Genomic DNA, 23745 nt, shown 5'->3' on the forward strand with positions numbered 1-23745 from the left:
GTCAATCACTCCATACTTCTCACTAAGGAAAGGCTGTATCGTCTCAATATTCTGAATACTAACCAGTGTGTGCTGTGTTCTAGTCATCCTGAAAACTACGGGCACTTGTTTTTTGAATGTCAGTATTCGGCTGATGTTTGGAATAAGGTGATGGAATGGATGGGATTTACATGGAGGTCATGTGTTTGGGGCCAACTTATATACTGGTATTCTTATAATCTAAAAGGGAGAGGATTCAAGAAGAAGTTGAAAAGAATGGCGCTATCGGTTACAGTCTATTCAATTTGGCAAGAGAGGAATGCTAGAGTTTTTTAAGGTAAAGCCCGAGAATCTGACAAGCTTTTTTGTGCTATCAAATTCTCCATTTATTCTAAAATTTTGAATGAAAACTTGCCTGAGTATATGATGTAAATTCTCAGAACAAAAATGTAACTCTGTTTTTTTGGTTATCAGGCTTCTATAAAGCCTGATTTTTGATGTACAACACTATTTCACAGAGTTGGAAAATGAATAAAGTTTACATTCATTTACCAAAAAAAAGGAGAGGGTTTGTGAGAATTCTTGGAGTGTATCTTGATCAAGAGAGGATGTTTTCTTTGATCTAATTCTTTTAGAATATAAAAGAACCAGATGTCGTCGTTGCACCGTTGAGTAGCTCCGTAAGAGTGAACCACGTTATATCTATGAGTACTGTGATTGAATTTGTGTCTTTATTCTGTGATTCCAAAATTGTTTGAGTGTGTATTGAGTCTCCGTTCGAGGCGTTCTTGTTGACATATATCCTAACAATTATGATCTACACATTATCAAAATGAAGTGGATCGAGAGCTACGTGGTTTGTGATTTTCAATGTTATAATCCTGGTAGCTCAAGATAACCTAGTTTTGATATCGGTATAGTCATTTCATTTGTTTTTGTTAATAAAATGTATAGACTAGAAATTCTCAAATCAACATGATCAGTTTTACCTCCATACATAATATCTTAAAATATATATAGATCATAACGAACGTCTGGATCATGGAGCATATGTTTTAATGGCTAGATATTAATTTCATAATATAGCATATATATGCGTAAGTGACAAATTTGTGACAGACCACAAAGCGAAGCTACAACGGTTTTTTCCTCAGGGAGGGAGGGAAAGGGCTGCCCTTCCCTGCCATTTTGCAGTCTGACGCCCAGGAATTATTTCGGGTTTCCCGCTCCCACAACCATAAATTACTTATGCTTGCACAACTTATATTACTCTAATCATATTTTTTAACTAATAGAAAGTGTGTACATAATTTTAACAAAAACAAGGGTAATGCTGGAGTTTATATCTTGGACTACTATAGTACATTTAACTAAAAAATATATATAATTATGAATTGTTTTCTAGTTATCCTATATTGTTTAGTAATTTATATATGTGGTGGAAAACATGGAGATGGGCGAGCAGTACCCGCAGAGGGGGGTACAGGGGCAGTGGGCCCCAGCTGTGGGGCCCACTGCCCCTGTACCCAACTCTGCGAGTTGGGTGGCTCGCGGTTCACCCGCGAGCCAAAAATCTTTTTCGTATATTGTATGCAGTGATCTGTCCTTTTGTACGGACGGATGATAACAATTAATAATTAACATTAATTAACATAAATTTAAGGAAAAAATGTTTCAAGGCTCCAAAAATAACAACTTCGTGTGCCCTGGTCCATCCAACTTTTCTCATGTGCTGCAACCTTTAAATTACAGATCTATGTGATTCAACCATTTTTTCATGTAATCCTTATGCCAACTAAGCATAAAGAGAGAGAAATAAATATAAAATCCTAAAATACCCTCTTCCTCCTCTTTCTACTTTCTCGCCAGATCTAAATCTGGTCCTCCTTCCTCCTCCCCTATCCTCCTTTCTCCTAACTTAGTTATTTACTTCATCCTCTCTCTCTCCTTCCTTTTTTTTCTCTAAGACGCCGACATCCCCCTCCACCGTTACTGACATTGCGTGCACACTCCGGTGATATTGTTTGCTCATTTTCTCCCACTAAGTTTCCCCGATCTCTCTTTTCTTTTTTTCTCTAAGACGCCGACATCCCCCTCCATCGTCACTGACATTACGTGTACACTCCGGTCATATTGTTTGCTCCTTTTCTCTCACTAAGTTTCCCCGATCTCTCTTTCATTTTCTTCTTGACATTTTTAATGCGTGCTGACTTCTTGATCTCGTAAAGAATGTTTTATATTGTATGATATTATTTTTTCCCCCAAACTTGCATCGAAGAACAAGCTAGTACATCTCCTATATACCCTAACACTGTTGAGATATTTCTTTGGCTCTGCGTTGCCTTCGTCTATTATCATGATTAAGAGGTTGCAAGCTTATAGAATGTGCATGTTTTCTTGGTTAATAAAGAAATCTGATTTTTCTCGCATAGTGTGTTCTGAACTTTTTTTTTCCTTCGATTTGGGGAAGTAGTCCCCTAGAACAAATTTCTCCTTTTGGTAAGTAAGCAATTTAATTATTTCTCAATTGCTAAAGCAAAATATGTACAGACATCAAATAAACACGTCGGAGAAATAAAGAAAACTTTGTCGGCCATTGATTGGTTTTCATTGGAGGCGTCAGCCCATTAGCCTAGCCTACTTTTGAACTGTCACAGTTGGGCCGTAACCCAGAGAAAAAAAAGCCCAAATATAAAATATAGTTATTAAAGTGTATCCCCAAGCGGATCTTGTAGGATCCGACCCGAACCCAATACATTTCTAAAACTGCAATTTCCGTGGGGTAAAGTGCAAAATCTGCCCATATAAATCGCTATGCTCAACTACAGAACTAGGGTTTAGTCCCTTTTCCCAATCTCTCCAATCTCCTTCAATCAAAAACGCCAAACTAATAATTGTAACAAAAAATGGATTCTTTCTCATCTCCGTCGTTGTCGTCGGAATCAGGGGGCCACTCGACGGAGGCGGTGATGGAACAGCTTAAGACCCAGTTGGCCCAAGCCTACGCTGAAGAGTTCCTCGAGGTGATTCGCCCCCCTAAAGAATTTCCCTTTAATTTTATTTAATTAATATTTTAATTGTTTTTTTGTTGCTAGCCTTACTTGTTAATTGGAAAAGTATGATAGAAATTTTATTTTGGGGAAAATTAGTTCAAAACCTAATTGTAGAAGACTTGGATTTATGGCGCCAATTTGACCCCCGAATAGTATCAATTGAAAAGGTTTACATGGATCTTAAAATTTAGAAATTTAACTGTAATGCTAAAAGTAATGAACTATGTCGTATATACTAATGTGTAATTAACTCCTTAGGAAATGGATGTTTGGAAATAGTATATTGAATAGAAGTAGTGTACTATTGATCTTGGTGTAAATAGTGCTAAAGCCTTCTATAATAAAATTTTCATGAAAATCGCTATTTTTGAAGAAAGAAAGTTTATCTGCCATGGGTCAAAACAAATGAAATTGACTTAAATCGTGGATTATAACTCGTGAAAGTCACAAATTTTTAGGTAAGCACGGTTAGTTATTGGTTCGAAACAAACAAAAATGAGAAAATATCGTGGGTTGCCCATATGTTGGGAATTTTGAAATATATTTAGTTAAATGTCATTAGGTTGAAAATAACGAGAATGGGTAAAAATTGTGGGCTACAACCCATGAAATTGACTTGAATTGTGGGTTATAACTCGTGAAAATCGTGATTTTTTAGGTAAGCATGGTTAGTTGTCATTGGTTCAAAACAAACAAAAATGAGAAAATATCATGGGTTATAACCCATATATCGTGACTTTTGAAATATGTTTAGTTAATTGTCCTTCGGTTAAAAATAACAGTTATGGGTAAAAGTTATGGGTTGCAACCCATGAAAATCGTGATTTTTGAAGTATGCATATTTATTTGTTATTGGGTCAAAATGAAAAAAAATTAATGAAAATATAGAAATTTGTGAATTTTCAATTACGCAGAAGTAGTTACTATTGGCTCCAAAACAAATGAAAATATAGAAAAATTTAAAGATTATAACCAAGAAAATTGTAATTTTTGAATTGTATGCTTAAATGATGGCTATTTAGTGGAAACAATTAATAATGGACAAAATTTGTGGGGTTATAGCCCATGAAAATTGTGAAATTTATGGTACAAATACATATTTGCTAATTAGTCAAAGAATGAAAATTGACAAATATCACTACCCATAACCCATAAAGATGTGAGTTTTAAAGAAAGAAACATTAATTGCTATTGTGTAGAAGCGAATGAAAATTTGCAAATATTATGGAGTTATAGCAAATGAAATTTATGAATTCCGAAAATCATTGATAAGCCCATGAAATTCATAAATTTTTAAGTATGAATAACAAATTGTCATGGGATTGAAAGAGCGATTATTGAAAGACTATGGGTTATATATAGCACGCGAAAATCACGAACTTGTAAGCACGTTTAATTATTTGCGATTGGGACAAAATCAACAATTTCTTTTGAAGTAGTCATGATTCATAATTTCAAAGTCATTGATTATAATTACTCATGAAAAACATGAATTTTGAAATAGTCATTATTAATTGTTATTTGAACGAATGAATGGTAATGGAAAAAAATCATAGTTATAGCTCATGAAAATCGTGAATATTGAAGTTCACGCAATTAATTGCTATTTGGTCTAAACAAACAAAATCGAACAAAATCATTGACTATGGTCCATGAAAATAAGGAATTTTAAAATATGCATATTTATTTTCCATTAGGTCAAAGTAGAACAATTAATAAAAAATGTGAGTTGTAACTAGGGGTGCATTCGGTCCGGATACGGCTCGGATATGATGCTTATCATATCCATATCCGCTTACCCATCTCGGATACGGATACGGATACGGATATACCTCGGTAAGAAAAATTTATAACCATATCCGCTAAAGTCGGATACGGTTACGGATATACATGCGGATATATAAGCGGATATGCATGCAGATACAAAACATTGAAACAGATATGAGAAAACTAGATAGTATTGAGAAAAACATAGTTCATGTGATACAAAGAGTTTGTTAATATGTCCATTATAATTGAAAAGTTAAGATTAGACATCTTGATCATCAAAATTAACCACAAATCCATAATCTAAGAATCAAAACTATCGTAATATTATGACTAATATGTATTCGAATATTTCGGATACAGATACAGATATTTCACTACAAAACCATATCCGTAACCATATCCTATCGGTTATAGATTTGAGTAACCATATTCGTATCCTAACGGATACGGTTACAGATATTTTCTTGTATACGGATACGGTTTAGCACCCCTAGTTGTAACTCATACAAATAGTGATTTTTATGAAAGAAAATTTAATTATCATTTAGTCCAACCTAACGAAAATAAACTAAAATCGTGAGGTATAACTTTTGAAACAGGAATTTTCTGGTACATATGATTAATTGTTATTGGGTCAAAATGAATGCCAATTGATAAAAAAACATGGAATTATAGCCAATAAGATTCATGAATTTTGAAAATCGTGGGTAATAACCAATGAAAATTAAGAAATTTGAAGTATGCATAAGTTCTTGCCATTGGGTTATTGCGGCAAAGAATGAAAATTGATGAAAATTGTAGGTTATAGTAGCCTATGAAAACTGCAAAATTTTGACGAAGGAATACTTCGTTGCCATTGAATTAAAATGAGTGAATATTGACAAAAATAAGGATTATAGCCTATGAAATTCACAAATTTTAAAAATCATAGGTAATATCACATGAAAATTGCAAATTTTGAAGTGTGCATAGTTAATTGCCTGAGTCGAACAAAAGGAAATTGTAATAAAATCATGAGTTATACAACACATGAAAAACACGAATTTTTAACTATGTACAATGTGTGTTATCAATGTGCAAGGTTCAATGTGGGGCGCATAGTCCCTTTACGGGCACATGCGCAAGGCGCAACAAGAGGCGTGCGCTTAACTGAAGCGAGGCGCACTAAAGAACATGTTTATGAATTTTCACATAAAATATGTTATAATAAATAATATCTACTACATGTAAAAAAATGTCCTAATTCTAATGGTAACCATCCAACAAAATAGTAGCAAAGTTCAAAATATTTTAAATAAAAGTCAAATAATAAATATTGAAGCACAATCAAATAGTAAATGAGGATTAGTTAGGATCCTTAGTTGGGCTAATAAAAATGCTTAGAGGATTTATTTTGCTTTTTGGGATATGAGTTATATGGTATGAGGATTAAAAATTCGATTAAAATGCTAATGAATAAAAATATGCAAGGCTAAGTCTTGCATGCACTTGTTTGCGAGGCGCAAAAGGCACTGCCACATCAAATGTGGACGCTTTGACACCGCCCCGCATTGTAGGGCCCATGATGCGCAATGACGTGCACGCCTTTGATAACACTGTGTACAATTACTCGTTGTTTGGACGAAACGAAGAAAAGTTAACCATCATCAAAATTTTGAATTTTAGTGTGGTCATAATTAATCATCATTAGGTAGAGTGAAGAATAATTAACAAAAGCCCATGAAAATCATGAATATTAAAGTTCACGTAATTAATTGATATTGGGTTGAAATGAAAAAAAGTTGATGGGCAGTAGTCCATGAAAATCATGAATGATGACTAATTATGCGTACTTCAAGATTCACGATATCTATGATCTATTACCCACAAATTTTTAAAATTTCAAATTTCATGGGCTATAACCACAAATTTTGTGAACTTGTGTTCTTTTTGACCCAAGAACGATTCATCAAAATTTCTTTGAAATTTGTGATTTTTATGGTGTATAACCCATGATTTTTGTTAGTTTTCATTTTCATTTGTTTCGATCTAATGACATTCATATACGCATATTTAAAAATTCACGATTATCATGAGATATTACCCTTGATTTTTTTTTAAAATTAATGATTTTAATCTACTAACTTAGGATTTTTGTCAATGTGTTATTTTCGACCCAATGACAATTGAATATGCGTACTTCAACATTCGTGATTTTTATGGTCTTTTACTTGATTTTTCAAATTTGTGAATTTCATGGGCTATAATCCATGATCTTTGTGAAATTTTGTCCACGATCTTTGTGGATTTTTGTTTGTTTTAACCTAATGTCAATTAAGTTTTATTTTTTAAAATTCGTGATTTTTATTGGCTATATCCAATGATATTTTTAATTTTTTGTTTGTTTGGTCTCATTCTAATTAATTTTGTGTACTCCAAAATTCATGATTTTCATAGTCTGTTATCAATGATTTTAAACTTTTGCGATTTTCATGGACTATAACTCACTATTTTTGTCAATTTTTGTTCTTTCCAACCCCTAATGACACATTGATCTATTACCAACTATTCTTAAATTTGTGAATTTCATGGGCTATAACCCAGTATTATTGTGAATGTTCATTCTTTTTGACCAAATAGCAATTAAGTTTAATTTCCTCAAAAAGTCGTGGATTTCATGGCTTATTATACCCTACGATTTTTATCAATTTTTTCGTTTCGATCCAATCCCAATTAATTTTGCGTACTTCAAAATTGACGAATTTCAAGGCTATTACAAACGATTTTAAAAAATCAAGTTTTTCATGGGCTGTAACTCGTGATTTTTGTCAAATTTTTTTCATTTTCGAACCAATGACAAATATGTATCTTCAACATTCGTAATTTTCATGGTCTATTGCCCATGATTTTAAATTTTTTTGAATTTCATGGGCTTTTATCATATTTTTGTGAATGTTTGTTCATTTTGATCCAATTGCAATTAAATTTTATTTGTTGAAATTCACACTTTTCATGGATTATATAACCTACATTTTTGTAAAGTTTTTTTTTTGTTTTTAACAAATTTCAGTTAGCCACGCATACTTCAAAATTCATGATTTTCATGTTGAAGTAATACTTCAAAATTCGAGATTTTCATGGTCTATTGTCTCTAATTTTCAAATATAAATTTTTCACAGCTATAACCCTTTATTTTTATGAATTTTTTGTTCATTTTGACTCAATGATAATTAAGTTTTATTTCAACAAAAATCACGATTTTCATAGACTACCCACGATTTTTATCCATTATCTTTGTTTCAACCCAATTCCAATTAATTATGCGTACTTTAATAATTTTCATGGGCTATTACCAACGATTTCAAAAAATCATGTTTGGCATGAATTTTGTCAATTTTTTTCTTTTAGATCCACCGATGATCAATTATGCTTACTTCAACATTTACAATTTTCATGGTCTATTGCTCACTATTTTTCAAATTTGTGAATTTTATTGGCTTTAACCCACAATTTTTATGAATTTTTGTTTGTTTTGACTGAATGACAAATAAATTTTATTTCTTGGAATTCACAGTTTTCATGGGCTGCAATGTAAGGTTTTGCCTATTTCTGTTCGTTTCTACCGAATTCTAATTAAATATGCATACTTTAAAATTTATGATTTTCCTGGACTATTACCAACGATTTAAAAAAAATCTTGCTTTTAATGAGCTAATCCACAAATTTTGTTTTTTACCTAACGTTGATTAAGTAATGCATACTTAATTAACATTCAAGATTTTCATGGTCTATTACCCATGACTTTCCAAATTTACAAATTTCATTGGTTTTAACCCATGATTTTTGTTAATTTTTGTTCATTTTGACTAATTACAATTAAGTTTTATTTCAATAAACATCGCAATTTTCATAAGCTATTACCTATAAAAATTTTCAACTTTTGTTTGTTTCGATCCTATTCTAATTACTGATGCGTGCTTTAAAATCTGTGGTTTTCATGAGCTATTATCAACATTTTAAAAAAATCACAATTTTCATAGGCTAACCCATAATTTTTTTAATTTTATTCTTTTCAACCCAATGACGAGTAATTATGCGCACTTCAACATTTACAATATTCAGGATCTCTTGCCTATGATTTTTCAGATTTACGAATTTCATGGGCTGCAGACCATGATTTTTGTGAATTTTCATATCTTTGATCCATTGTCAATTGAGTTTTATTTTTTTTTAAAAATTCGTGATTTCAATCGGTTATAACCTACGATTTTTCAATTTTTATTCATTTCGATCCAATAACAACTAATTATGCGCAGTTTAAAAGCACGATTATAATGGGCTATTGCCCACGATTTTTTTAAAAAATAGTGGTCTTCATGGGGGCCATAACGCACAACTTTTTATCAAAATTTTTTGACCCGTTGGCAATTAATTATAGATACTTCAATTGTTGCGATTATCATGATTTATTACACCATTTTTCAAATTTGTGAATTTCAGAGGCAATCCACAGTTTTTATGAATTTTTATCTGTTTTGATCCAATTCTAGTTGAGTTTTATTTCTTTAACTCACGATTTATTACACTTTCATGGGCTATAACTCACGATTTTTTTATTTTTCATTTGTTTCGACTCAATTCCAATTAATTATGTGTACTTTAAAATTTACGATTTTCATGAGCTATTATCAACAATCTTAAAAATCACAATCTTCATAGGGCTTTAACCCACAATATTTATCAAATTTTGTTCTATTCGAACCTAATGATGACTAATTATGTGTATTTCAACTTGGCGATATTCATTATCTATTACCCACGATTTCTTATATTGCGAATTTCATGGGCTATATTTCACAATTTTTGTGAAATTTTATTGTTTTTTGTCTAATGACCATTAAGTTTTATTTCTTTAAAGTTCGTGATTTTCATGGCTTAACCATGAATTTTGTCATTTCTTGTTGGTTTCGACCTAATGGTTATGATATATGTATTTAAAAATTCACGAGGCTTTACCTATGATTTTTAAAATATAGCAATTTTCATGTGCTATAATCCACAATTTATCAAATTTTGTTTTATTTTTGATCCAATGTCAATTATGCGTTACTTCAACATTTGTGATTTAAATAATCTATTACACGATATTTCAAATATGTTTATTTCATGGGCTATACGTAACCCACCATCTTTGTTGACCTAATGACAATTAAGGTTTATTTCTTAAAAATTGCGATTTCATTGGCTATAACATGATTGGTCAATTTTTGTTCTTTTCTCGATCTAATTCGAACTAATTACATGTATTTCAAAATTCACTATTTTCATGAATGATTATCAACAATTTTTAAACAATTGGTTTTTTCATGGGATAACCCGCAATTTTTATCAATTTTTATTTTTTTAAACCTAAAAATGATAAATGATGCGTACTTCAACATTCTCGATATTCATGATTTATTCCCCACGATTTTTTAAATTTGTGAATTTCATAGGCTATAAATCACGATTTTTGTGAATTTTTGTCACAATGGCAATTAAGGGTTTATTTCTTCAAAATTTACGATTTTCATAGGTTATGATTCATGGTTATTATCAGTTTTCGTTCATTTTGACCCAGTGCCATTTAATTACGCATACTTATAAATTTACAGGCTATGACTCATGGTTATTATCAGTTTTCGTTCGTTTTGACCCAGTGCCATTTAATTATGCATACTTATAAATTCACAATTAGCATGAGCTATTGCGTACAATTATGGAAAAAATAATTTTCATGGGCTATAACTTATGATTTTTGTCAACTTTTGTTCTTTTTGACCGAATGACGATTAATTATGCATACTTCGACATTTGCAATATTCATGAACTATTACCCACGATTTTTCAAATTTACGAATTTCGTGAGCTATAAATCTTGATTTTTGTGAATTTTTATCCTCGATGATCAAGTGACAATTAAGTTTTATTTCTTCATAATTTGTGATTTTAATAGGCTATAACCCACGATTTTTTTAATTTGTGTTGTGTCAATTTCAACCAGATATCAATTTATTATGCACACTTAAAATTTCACGATTATCACGAGCTATTACTCACGATTTTAAAAAATAGCGTTTTTATGTGCTATAACATGATTTTTGTCAAAGTTTGTTCTTTTTGACTCATTGGCAATTAATTATATGTACTTCGACATTCACAATTTTCATGATCTATTACTCATGATTTTTCAAATTTATGAATTTCATGGGCTATATAACCCATGATTTTCATGATTATCATGGGTTATCACCCACGATTTTTCAAATTCGGAATTTTCATGGCCATCATTTTTCTTTGGTTTCGATCCAACTCCAGTTAATTGCATCCTTCAAACTTTACGATTTTTATGAGCTATTATCAATGATTTTAAAAAATTATAATTTTCATGGGCAACCCTCAATTTTTGCCATTTTTTTCTTTTCAACCCAGTAGCGACTAATTATGCATATTTCGACATGCAAGATATTCATGATTAACCCATACTTTTTCAAAATTTGCTTCTTAATGGGTAATAATCCATGATTTTTATGAATTTTTATTCTTTTTGGACCAATGATAATTAAGTATTATTTCTTCAAAATTTGTGATTTTCATGGCCTATAACCCATGATTTTTATCATTTTCCGTTTGTTTCGACCTAATAGCAATTATATGGGTGTATTTGAAAATTCATGATTATCATGAGCCATTACCTAGGATTTAATAGAAGTATTTTTAGGATTGTAAGTAATTTTTTTTTCAAATTTTCTACCCGATGGTAATTTATTATAGGTACTTCACATTCGTGATTTTTATTATCTATTACGCACTATTTTTCAAATTCATGAATTTTATGGGCTATAGTCCATGAAAATTGTTGAATTCTTTGAGTTATCACTCATTTTCATTGCGAATTTTGATTTTGAAGTACGTATAATTACTCATCATTAAGACAAAAAGAAACAAAAATTGTCAACATCGTGGGCTATAGCCTATCAAAGTTGCTAATTTGTAGTTGTTATAATTAATTGACATTGGGTTGAATGAACAATAATGGGCAAAAAGCATTGGTTATAATGCATGGAAATTACGAATTTGGAAGTTCATTTTATTAATTGCTATTGGGTCGAAATGGATAAAAATGAACAAAATTGTGGACTATAGCCCATGAAACAAATTTCTAAGTGTGCATACTTATTTACTATTGGTCGGACAAAAATCGACAAAAACTGTGATTAGCCTATGAAAATTGTGATTTTTTATACAAGAAAATTTATTTGGCATTAGGTAGAAACTAACATAAATAGACTAAAATTGTGGGTTATAACTTATGAAAGTCGCGAACTTTTTAGAATGTATGATTAACCGTCACTTGATCAGAATGAATGAAAATGAGGAAAAATCGTGGGTTATAACCCATAAAATCGCGAGTTTTGAAATATGCTTAGTCGATTGACATTGCACGACGAAGAACAACGATGGACAAAAGTCGTGGGTCATATAACTAACAAAATAACCAAAGTTATGAATTTCCAAGTACTTGTACGTATTTGTTTGGGTTAAAAAAATTAAATTAAAAAAAATTGTGGATTATAGCCTATGAAAATTGTGATTTTTGATGAAAGAAAATTTATTTGTCATTGGGTCGAAATTAATGAAAAGAGACTTAATTTTTTGGTATAACCCATAAAAATCACGGTTTTTGGTACTTATGTTTAATTACTATCAGTTCGAAATAAACGAAAATGAGAAAATATCGTGGGTTATAGCTCATTATATCGTGAATTTTGATATATGCTTGGTTAATTGTCATTGGATCGAAAAGAGAAAAAGGGTAAAAATTATGGTTATAACCGATGAAAATCGTGAATTTTGAAATAGTTATACTTATTTTTAATTGGGTCAAAGCAAAAAAAAAAAAGAAAAGAAAAAAAAGGAAAATCATTAGTTATAAACTTTAAAAATCGTGAATTTTTAGTTACACATTAGTTATTTAATAATTACCAAAGAAATAAAAATGCACAAAAATTATAGATTATAACCAAGAAAATTGCTAATTTTGAATTTGTATGTTTAATTAATGACTATTTAGTGGACTAAATTCGTGGGGTTAAAGTCCATGAATATCGTGAAATTTAAGGTACAAATTCTTATTTTGCTAACTAGTTGAAGAATGAAAATTAACAAAAATCATTGGTCATAACCTGTAAAAACATGATTTTTAAAGAGAGAAACATTAGTTCCTATTGGGTAGGACTTAGGACGAATGAAAATATACAAAAATTATATACAAAAATTATGGAGTCATATCAAATAAAATATGAGATTTTTGAAAATCATTGGTATTAGCGCATGAAATTTATTAATTTTGAAGTACGCATAATAAATTTCCATGAGGCTGAAACGAACGATAAGTGACAAAGATTGTGAGTTATGTAGCACATGAAAATCACAAACTTTTAGGTATGTATAATTGTTTGCTATTGGAACAAACAATCAAACCGAAAATAAAGTAAAACCGTGAGTTATACCCATGAAACTCGAAAAAATTTCTGGTACACATGATTAATTGTCACTGGATTATGAAAATCATGGGTTTGTAGCCAATAAAATTCATGAATTTTGAAAATTATGGGATTATAGGCAATGAAATTTGGAACTTTCTGGTACCCATGAAAATTTAGAAGTTTTTGAAATATGCATAAATGTGCTCTTAATCATAGATTTGACGAAATAACTTGATGCGCAAGTAAGCAATTATATATCTTTCAAGTGGTCGATCCAAATGCAATTCACTTGATAGCCCCAATGATTTAGTGAAAGGTACAACTACACAAGGATGATCAATAAATACTACGAATGGACCCTTTCCAGTATTTAGGATTAATCATTCTTCAGATGGTGAAGGGTGGTTATTAATCAAAGTGGTATAGTTAAAAGTAAAGAAGTACCTCTGTAGTTCTATTTGAATCATATTCTACTCATGAAAATGAGGAGGAAATTAGGAAGGTTATAAGATCAAAAATACTTTATGGATTAGAATGTTGGACAATAAAGAATCATGTGTATTACCAGTGATGGATCATGGTTCCGATGATGTTAAACACATTAAGAGTCTGTGATAAACTAAATTTCATTTTGGAAAGAAGAAAAAGCAACGAACATGTAAAAAGCCAGTGCTTTTAGAAGGAAAAAAAGAGGATTGTAAATGGTGTTGATTAAACATCATTTTTTTTCTATTCCTTTATTGCATCTTTTTCTCTTTGTAAATAGTATCTCTACCTTTTGCTCTTCAGTTTTCTTCATATCCTCCTTTTCTAAGTTTCAGCTTTTACTTCAACAAGCAACACAGACTATATATGAATTATCATTCAAATACTATACCAACGTTTCTGTTGGGATCTTCTGTGGAAGTCCACAAACCATTCATCAAGTATCATCCATCAAAGTGAAAAGTCAACCTTTCGAGTTTGTGATTCGACAATTCACCACATCCGTGTCTATTCATCTGTCAGTTTTAACCAAGATTCTTTCTGTAAGACCTGAAATTTGAAATTAAACCTTGTTGGAAATGTTAGACCCTAGAGGGGGGGGGGGTGATTAGAGTTTTATGCTAATCTAATCCGATTTTATGCCAATTAAAACTAATAACAAGTTATCCTAGCAAGTATGAAATACAACAAGATATATGAGCTAGGATAAGCAATATGAACAAAGGTAAATATCCTAGCAATGAGGATTAGGGTCTTATGCTAATCTAATCCGATTTTATGCCAATTAAAACTAATAACAAGTTATCCTAGCAAGTATGAAATACAACAAGATATAGAGCTAGGATAAGCAATATGAACAAATGTAAATATCCTAGCAATGAGATATACTATGAGATATATGCAAGGATATATAATTAACACAAGGGTAAACAATCTAAACTAGATAGTGGGCAATATAATCAACAATCAATATACAAAGGCGATATAAGATATGAACATAAAAATAAGTGCGCCAATGCAATCACAAACAAACGATATGATTACGGAGTTCGGTCCCCACGACTTACGTCTCCGCTCCTCACCTCGAGGAGATCTCCACTATCACAACCGGATTTTCTACGTTTACCCGAACAACGTTTACACCTCACAATAAGGTTTTTTAGTTTACCGAAAACTCTACAACTAACACACTATTGTAATCCTACTCTACATCCTCTCAAGTGTTGAACTAGACGTGTCTCCCTCAAGTGCTCGGATACAACCTCTTCCTAGGTTCGTCAACCGACGCCACTCCTCTTGGGACGATCCCCGACTCTCGTCACACACTTCTCTCGGTGTACAAGTGTATTACAAAGTGATCTCACAATTAAAGCTCACAAATTAAATGATTGTTATCTAAACAAGATGAGAACTCAATTAAGTACAACTCTTAGTCACAAACCCACAACCCCAAATTATACTATGAATGTAAATACAATAAGCTCAATGTGGATGTGTGTAACAATGAGATAATATAATCAAATCTAAACTCAATATAAAAACTAGCTTTAAAGAATGATAATCAAATAACTAAGCAAATGTAAAGCTAGATAAGAGTTTAGAAAACTTCTCAATAGATCACAGCAGCGTGGAGGGAATAGCTTGAAAGCTCAAACTTCAATAGATGATCTTCTCAAGCTCTTGTGAAGTTGATTCACAAAACCAAAACACATCAAAGCTTAAAAGTCTTATAAACACACTTTAAACAAACTTAAACCCTTGATGAAAACTTTGTTAAACTCTTTTAAAACATTTCTTTGTTTACTCTTGAAGGATGAGAGCAAGGGGGTATTTATAGCCTTCCAAACACCTCAGCCAAAAAACCCAATCAAAATGACCAAAAACGCCCACACAAATAGTGCTCAGAAAATAGCCATTGGTGGTGAAAAGTCAATGCGGCGGTCGACCTTGTGAAATCTGCCCGCCGCTGTCACCTGCGAGCAACAAAAAGGCCAGAGAATCTTGGCTCTAGAAAAACCGCACGGCTTCGACCGTGAGCGCGATCGCCGAAAGTCTCTGCATTGAACGGTCGGGACCGCGAGCCACAAAAGATCTTATTGAGTTTCTGAACTCAAGCCGTCGACCGTGGAGGACGACCGCGAACTGATACATGAACTGACACAGCTGAAATACAGATTTTTGAATTTAAAACCCTGTTTAAAAATATCAAATAAATTCAGAAAAATGTAAAACTTTGGGGAATGATTGTAGATATGATAATAAACATGCTACAAAGACTGGTTTTTAAAAAGGACCTCCCAAATAAAAAATATCATCATTTTACAAAATAGTCCAAAACATAAAAATGTAAACATATGAATTTTGATATTTTGGCTAAACCATGTTTTGAAACAATACAAAATGATTTTATAGACTTAATAGAAGATATAAACTATTGTTACGAAGTCTATAAACAATGAATATAGTATTTTATCAAAATACACATATAATACACTAAAACATGATTTCATGGAACTAAATAAAATTGATATTGATGAAATTATATAAATGCATATAAGTATGAAACAAAAATATGTTTTCCAATTGTATTTAATTATTTCATATTAAAACTTGAAAACTATCAAACCAAAACATATATGTATATATATAACTATATATATATATATAAAACCAAAGCGTGTATGTGTGTATATGATTGAGCTTAAAGTACCAACGCACATGATATAACACCTAAACTAAATGTTACCCAAGCAATCTTGATCTTCAACGAAGCTCTATATTGGTACACTTGCGGATGAAGCATGAACTTGTATCTTTAACTTGAATAGCAAGGCTTCAACCACTATTCCACCAACCTCCATTTGATATGATCGTTATGGCGCAATCCATCCAACCTCCAACATATTGTTTGCCTAGAATAAATATAAAACTAGACAAACATTATTAGATATAAATTATTTGTAAATCATCATCAAAACAAGAAGGCCAACAATCTCCCCCTTTTGATGATGATAAATAATTTACAAAAATGATATATGCATGAAGGAAAATGAATATACAAAGTATAATATATCATGCATATAAACAAAAAAGAATATACTCACAATATTTCCCCCCCTTTGACAACATAAAAAATGGGACAACAAAAGAATGAAGAGAGCGAAAGCTCCCCCTATCAATATGCATGAGTGAGTATAAAAATATAAGGATTGCTCCCCCTATCAAAATGTCTCATGAATGTATGAAATGAATGCTAAGGCATACATATGTGAGAAAGCATAGATTAAAAACATGCTAAACATAACTCACATACAAAAAAGATAATAAGAACACATATAAATATGTTAATATGAAAGAAGTGTCTCATTACACAATTATAAAAATATAGTGTATACAAATAGATTTATGAAATCAAAAGATAGAACATGAGAATCATGCAAAAAGTTTTCAAATGAAAACAAATTAATTAATGAAATCATAAATTAAGATTTAAGTCCAAAAACAATGTTTGATCAAAAAAGAAAATTTTCTTCGAATAACTTGATCAAACCACTCATAGAATACATTATAAGACACGAATAGATGATCCATGAGCACACATATAAATATCATCATATAAGTGAAATATAATGAATTCAAAGTAACAATTCAAAAAAAAAATCTTTGACAACAGAATTCTAAGAGAAGCAATAATATATCAAGCTCTTAAGCTTGTTCCAATCCATATAATTATTCTAACATCCGGTAAACATGATTTGGGAATAAACACTTAATAAACCCGGAGGGTTATATAAACACAAACCTCTCATCAAAATCGAAACTAATAATCATGAAAACAAAGGAATTTGATCAATGAAAAAAATTGTTTTCATGTTCAAAAGTTTAAAGTATAATTTTTTAAAATAAAAAAAAATAAAAATAAAAACACAAATTCTTGGTTTAAGAAAAATTATTTTGGCACCCAAGCATTCTTGGTGCCGGATTGGTTAGGGACATGACCCCTATCATTTAAACTCAAAGCCCTAGGGTTATGAACCCGTTTGGGCACGTATGGTGCACTAGCACGGTCAAAACAAAAATTATACACATGACCTTTCCGATTGTAATAGGTGCAATGAAGAGGTTTAAATGATTTGTGTTGACCAAGTGGGCGTGCACGGGAATCATTTGCAAATAAATATTTTTCTTTTAAATTATATCGCAAATGAGAAACATCTTTAAACAAAGGTGGTTTACTTGAGAAATTTGACAAGTTTGAATATTTTTTCAATTCATAACAAAACTTCGCCAAATGGTCAAATCTACCATAAACATCATATTTTAAAACATGTGGTCTACTAGAAATATTTGGCAAACTTGAATTTTTTTTCAAATCAAAGCAAAACTTTGTCAAATGGTCAAAATGACCACAATAATTATATTGATACACACTAGCATGTTTATGATGAACATTATGTGCATGTGCATGAGTGTGTGATGAAGAAGCTTGATGAGATGCACAAGGAACATTTGATTTTGTAGGTTTATGTGTATTATAGCAAAATTTAAACAAATGGCCTTTACGATCACAAATAGTGCATTTATAAACTTTGTTATATATGTGTGCATAATGAGTGGATGATTTAGACTCAGATTTGGCACACATATTCATAAGCTTCTTATGATTATCAATGCATGAAGTTAATGTTGAATCTAAAGATGATATGCGATTTTTTACAAGATTCAACTCAACATTAGGCACGACATCATTGATAATAGAAGTAGAGCATGTATGGTTATCAAATTCATTTCTAATGTATTCTACTTCTAGCATGGTATCTTTATTTATATGAGTTAAGCTAGTAATAGATGAGCTCAAATTTTTATTTTCCAAATTCAATATATCATTATTTTCTTTAAGTGTAACATTCTCTTTAGCAATGATATCAAATTTGGAACCTAGCAACTCATGATCGGATTTTAATTCTACATGCTTGCTTTTAAGATCAATAAAATCATTTTATAATTTCTTATAGGCATGCGCTAATCTATCATATGCACAAGCGAGTTCGTTAATGGATAATTCACTTTCGGAATCCGAATCGCGTGTGCATGATGCTCCACATGAACTTGAAGAAGAATCCTCCAAAGCTTGTCGGATTGCCTCCAAATCCTCTTGATGTGATTCAATAAATTTTTAAAGTTTGTAAGCACCATCAAAATGAACAAATTTGTTAGAAAATGATGAGTCAAAAGCATTAAGCAAAAATTCTAACAAAAGCTTGTTCGTTGTAAACATTTTATTATCATGATCGCTCCACTTGGATTTCTCTAATGTGGGCATAATGTAAGCACAATCAATAACTTTTCATAAGTTAATATTTCTAGATTCAACAAATATTTTAAATTTAGAGCACCATTGAGCATAAGAGAAATTTTTATATTTTGGAGCAATATTTGGAGTATAGCCTAAACGAAATACATTTATATTCATGATATATATGTGAATATATGCAAGCAAGACAAATGTAATCATAACTAGATTAGCACAAAAAAATAACTTGGAGCTTTAACTCAAGATGATTAGACATTAAATCAAAGAGCACCAAGCTCTGATACCAATTATTAGACCCTAAAAAAAGGGTGGGGGGGGTGATTAGGATCTTATGCTAATCTAATCCGAATTTATGCCAATTAAAACTAATAACAAGTTATCCTAGCAAGTATAAAATACAAGAAGATATATGAGCTAGGATAAGCAATATGAACAAAGATAAATATCCTAGCAATGAGATATACTATGAGATATATGCAAGGATATATAATTAACACAAGGATAAACAATCTAAACTAGATAGTGGGCAATATAAACAACAAGCAATATACAAAGACGATATAAGATATGAACATAAAAATAAGTGCGCCAATGCAATCACAAACAAATAATATGATTACGGAGTTCGGTCCCCACGACCTACGTCTCCGCTCCTCACCTCGAGGAGATCTCCACTATCATAACTGGGTTTTTTACGTTTACCCGAACAATGTTTACACTTCACAATACGGTTTTCTAGTTTACCGAAAACTCTACAACTAACACACTTGTAATCCCACTCTACACCCTCTCAAGTGTTGAACTAGACGTGTCTCCCTCAAGTGCTCGGATACAACCTCTTTCTAGGTTCGTCAACCGACGCCATTCTTCTTGGGATGATCCCCGACTCTCGTCACACACTTCTCTCGGTGTACAAGTGTATTACAAAGTGATTTCACAATTAAAGCTCACAAATAAAATGATTGTTCTCTAAACAAGATGAGAACTCAATTAAGCACAACTCTTAGTCATAAACCCACAACCCCAAATTATACTATGAATGTAAATATAATAAACTTAATGTGGGTGTGTGTAACAATGAGATAATATAATCAAATCTAAACTCAATATAAAAACTAGCTTTAAAGAATGATAATCAAATAACTAAGCAAATCTAAAGCTAGATAAGAGTTTAGAAAACTTCTCAATAGATCAAGAGGTGGAGGGAGAATAGTTGGAAGCTCAAACTTCAATAGATGATCTCCTCAAGCTTTTGTGGAATTGATTCACAAAACCGAAATACTCAAATGCTTAAAAGCTTATAAACACACTTTAAACAAACTTAAACCATTGATTAAACTTTGTTAAACCTCTTTTAAAACATTCTCTTTGTTACTCTTGAAGGATGAGAGCAAGGGGATATTTATAGCCTCCCAAAACCTCAGTCAAAAAACCCAATCAAAATGACCAAAAAGCCCACAAAAACAGCTGTAGAAAAATAACCGTTGGTGGTGAAAAGACAGTGCGGCGGTCGACCGTGGAAATCTCACGGTCGACCGCGAGCAGCAAAAAGGAAAAATTGGGCGCTGGAAAGTCTCTGGACTGCATACAGTCAACCGTCACGGTCGACCGCGAGCCATCAAAACATATATTGAGTCTCTAGACTCAAAACGATCGACCATGGCAGTCGATCGCAAACTGACACTAAAGAGAAACAGGTTTTGTAAAACTATTTTACTGACTTTAAAACCCTGTTTAAAAATATCAAATAAATTCCAAAAAATATAAAACTTTAGGAAATGATTGTAGACATGATAATACACATGCTACAAGATTTCATTGAACTAATTAAAATTGATATTGATGAAATCATATAAATGCATATAAGTATGAAACAAAATATGTTTTCCAATTGTATTTAATTATTTCATATTAAAACTTGAAAACTATCAAACCAAAACATATATGTATATATATAACTATATATATATAAAACCAAAGCGTGTATGTGTGTATATGATTGAGCTTAACGTACCAACGCATATAATATAACACCTAAACTAAATGTTACCCAAGCAATCTTGATCTTCAACGAAGCTCTATATTGGTACACTTGCGGATGAAGCTTGAACTTGTATCTTTAACTTGAATAGAAAGGCTTCAACCACTATTCCACCAACCTCCATTTGATATGATCGTTATGGCGCAATCCATCCAACCTCCAACATATTGTTTGCCTAGAATAAATATAAAAGTAGACAAACAATATTAGATGTAAATTGTTTGTAAATCATCATCAAAACAAGAAGGCCAACAGGAAATTCATGATAACAATTCTGAATTTCATAAAAGCCTATATTGGTGGTTCAGAGACGAAATTCTTTAGACATTAGAAGTCTTAAGGAATCAATGAGCATTCACCACACTCTTCTATGCTGACTGCAGAAGTCACAAACATCTGTTTTATGGTTTTTGATACTTAAGTATAAATTTTCAAGTCTGATCATTTATCTTTAAGTGTCTTAAGTATTTTATATTTTTTCCCGTTATTGTATTGTAGAAGAGTTGCGTCAAATTTCATATTCGACTCTTATTTCTCCTTTGATATCTTACCTGTCATTTTTCTTTCTTTTTGCCTCCTAAGTTTCTCATGTTAATTGAATCTAAAACTTCCACCGAGACCGGGTTGATCTTGATGGAGAAATTTCAGTCTCCTTCTCAGACTTAGCCAATCCTCTTAGAGGTGTAATATGTGTCATCTTTATATGTCAGTCTTATCTATTCTAGTCACTAAATCCAACTACACAGGTCTATTGTTTACATCTGCACACCTGTTAATCCTGGTGATGCTAGTTTTTTGATAATTGCGAAGTCACTATTCTTGTTAATGATGCATAGCTATTCCACCCCCTAATACAATCTCAAACTATCTCAAACTACTGGTAGATGAGCCTAAGCGGTTTGCGTAATATGCTTTCCTAGTTTTGACTTTTTTTGAAAATGCACCCGTATCATTTTTTTTCTTGACATGGTGGGCCCACTCTTCTTCATATCCCTGAGATGTGTTAACAATGGGGGATAGGCAAAGTTGACATTACCTATCCATTTTTCTTAATGATGTTCACATTGTCTCACATGCAACGTCTGGTTTTTTTTAATGGGTGTTTGGAATGTAGTTCGAAATTTTATAGTTGTTAGTGTCTTTATACGTGGTTATAGTCTTTTACACAAAAACATGATTCTTGATGTATACATTAATGAATGAAGCAATAGCAAAGGAGGGAAGATAATGTGAATCGTTTGTGAACCTCATTCAACGATTCGCATGCGCATCTCCTTTAATTAAGAGGCGTGGGATTAAATTTCCTTGATGAGGTAGGGGGATAGGCTGACTATTTGCAGTTGTTAGGTTTCAAATTTGCAAGGAATATACATAAATTCAAATATATCCACTCAGACAAATGAGTTTCCCTTTTTAGTTATGGAAATTAGTGAAACTAGCACAAGACATGAAAATATGCATGGAAAGCACGTAGTTCAGGTTTACTTTGTTGTAAAATCAGAGGAATATCTGATTAGAACTTCAGTTGGTGTATATTAATCCTTAACATATACTTCCCTTATCATTATCCTTATCGTTATCCTAATTTGCTCTATCTTCTTCTAATTCACAGACAGTAAGAGGCAAGTGCTTCACAAGGTGCATCACAAAACCAGGTACGAGTTTGAGTGGTAGTGAGAGCAGTTGCATCTCTCGATGTGTGGAGCGCTACATGGAGGCTACTGGAATTGTTGGTCGAGCTCTTTTTAGCGCCCAACGCAATTTTTGACTTCGCAAAAAAACTCATTTTTATCCCTGCAATGCCAAACCAAACTTCCAATGGATAGCTTGTTAGCTTAATCCCGCTTTTAGTTATTTTTCTAGTTCAGGCTTACGATGCTGTTGCATTATCTATTATGTTGGGTTTCTTCTTTGTTTTAACCGCAAGTGTCAATTTTATTGATCAGTGTCAACGCCTGAGCGTGTCATGTTTGGCACCGTAGATGATTGAAATGAATGTACGTGATATGGCTGCAATAAGTTTGGATTGCATAGTTTCTGATTTCTTTAATGTTTTTGTTTCCTAACGTTCTGCCTATTCGATCCTCTCTCCCTTGTGGAATGTTGGGTTTCCTTCGCTTTTTTATGTTACCTGAGTACTTCTATATAAAGCCACAACTGCTGCGTTTAACACGGTCTGCACTCGTACCTGATACTTATTGGACGGTCCTTAAATATATGTATACATTTATTCAGATGTATATTCCATCATACAATACCTTGGATAATTTGAAAAGCTTATCATACTCTTTTCGGTCGTGTATCATGCGCTGCATATTCATTTTTGAAACCCCTGGGCGATTGATAAGAGTCCGTTTCAACCCATGAAACTATGATCTCAAAGGGCTTGTTTGCATATCCAGCTAGAACTATTGATTTCTTACATGCAAAAAATATCCAGGTGACCGAAGTTTGTTATGCAGCATAAACTATATAAATGGAGAATGTAGACGCTAGGAGATGTATAAGCGATGCATTTGAGAAACAAGAAGCATGTAGCCCTAGTCCTCGCTCATATTTCTTCTTGCCAGCCCCATGTTTTAACGTATGGATAGC

The 23745-nt window shown here is 31.9% G+C and overlaps 1 protein-coding gene across 1 annotated transcript; it reads left to right on the forward strand.

Moving 5' to 3' along the window:
* On the forward strand, positions 2803 to 23216 carry LOC109822730 (mitochondrial import inner membrane translocase subunit Tim13-like). Its single transcript, XM_020388977.1, has 2 exons — positions 2803 to 3002; positions 22763 to 23216. Exons 1-2 carry the CDS (start codon positions 2886 to 2888, stop codon positions 22916 to 22918), a joined length of 273 nt encoding a protein of 90 aa, XP_020244566.1. The 5' UTR covers positions 2803 to 2885; the 3' UTR covers positions 22919 to 23216.

Source organism: Asparagus officinalis, chromosome 8, assembly GCF_001876935.1.
Source record: "Asparagus officinalis chromosome 8, Aspof.V1, whole genome shotgun sequence".
In the NCBI taxonomy this organism is placed as follows: Eukaryota; Viridiplantae; Streptophyta; class Magnoliopsida; order Asparagales; family Asparagaceae; genus Asparagus; species Asparagus officinalis.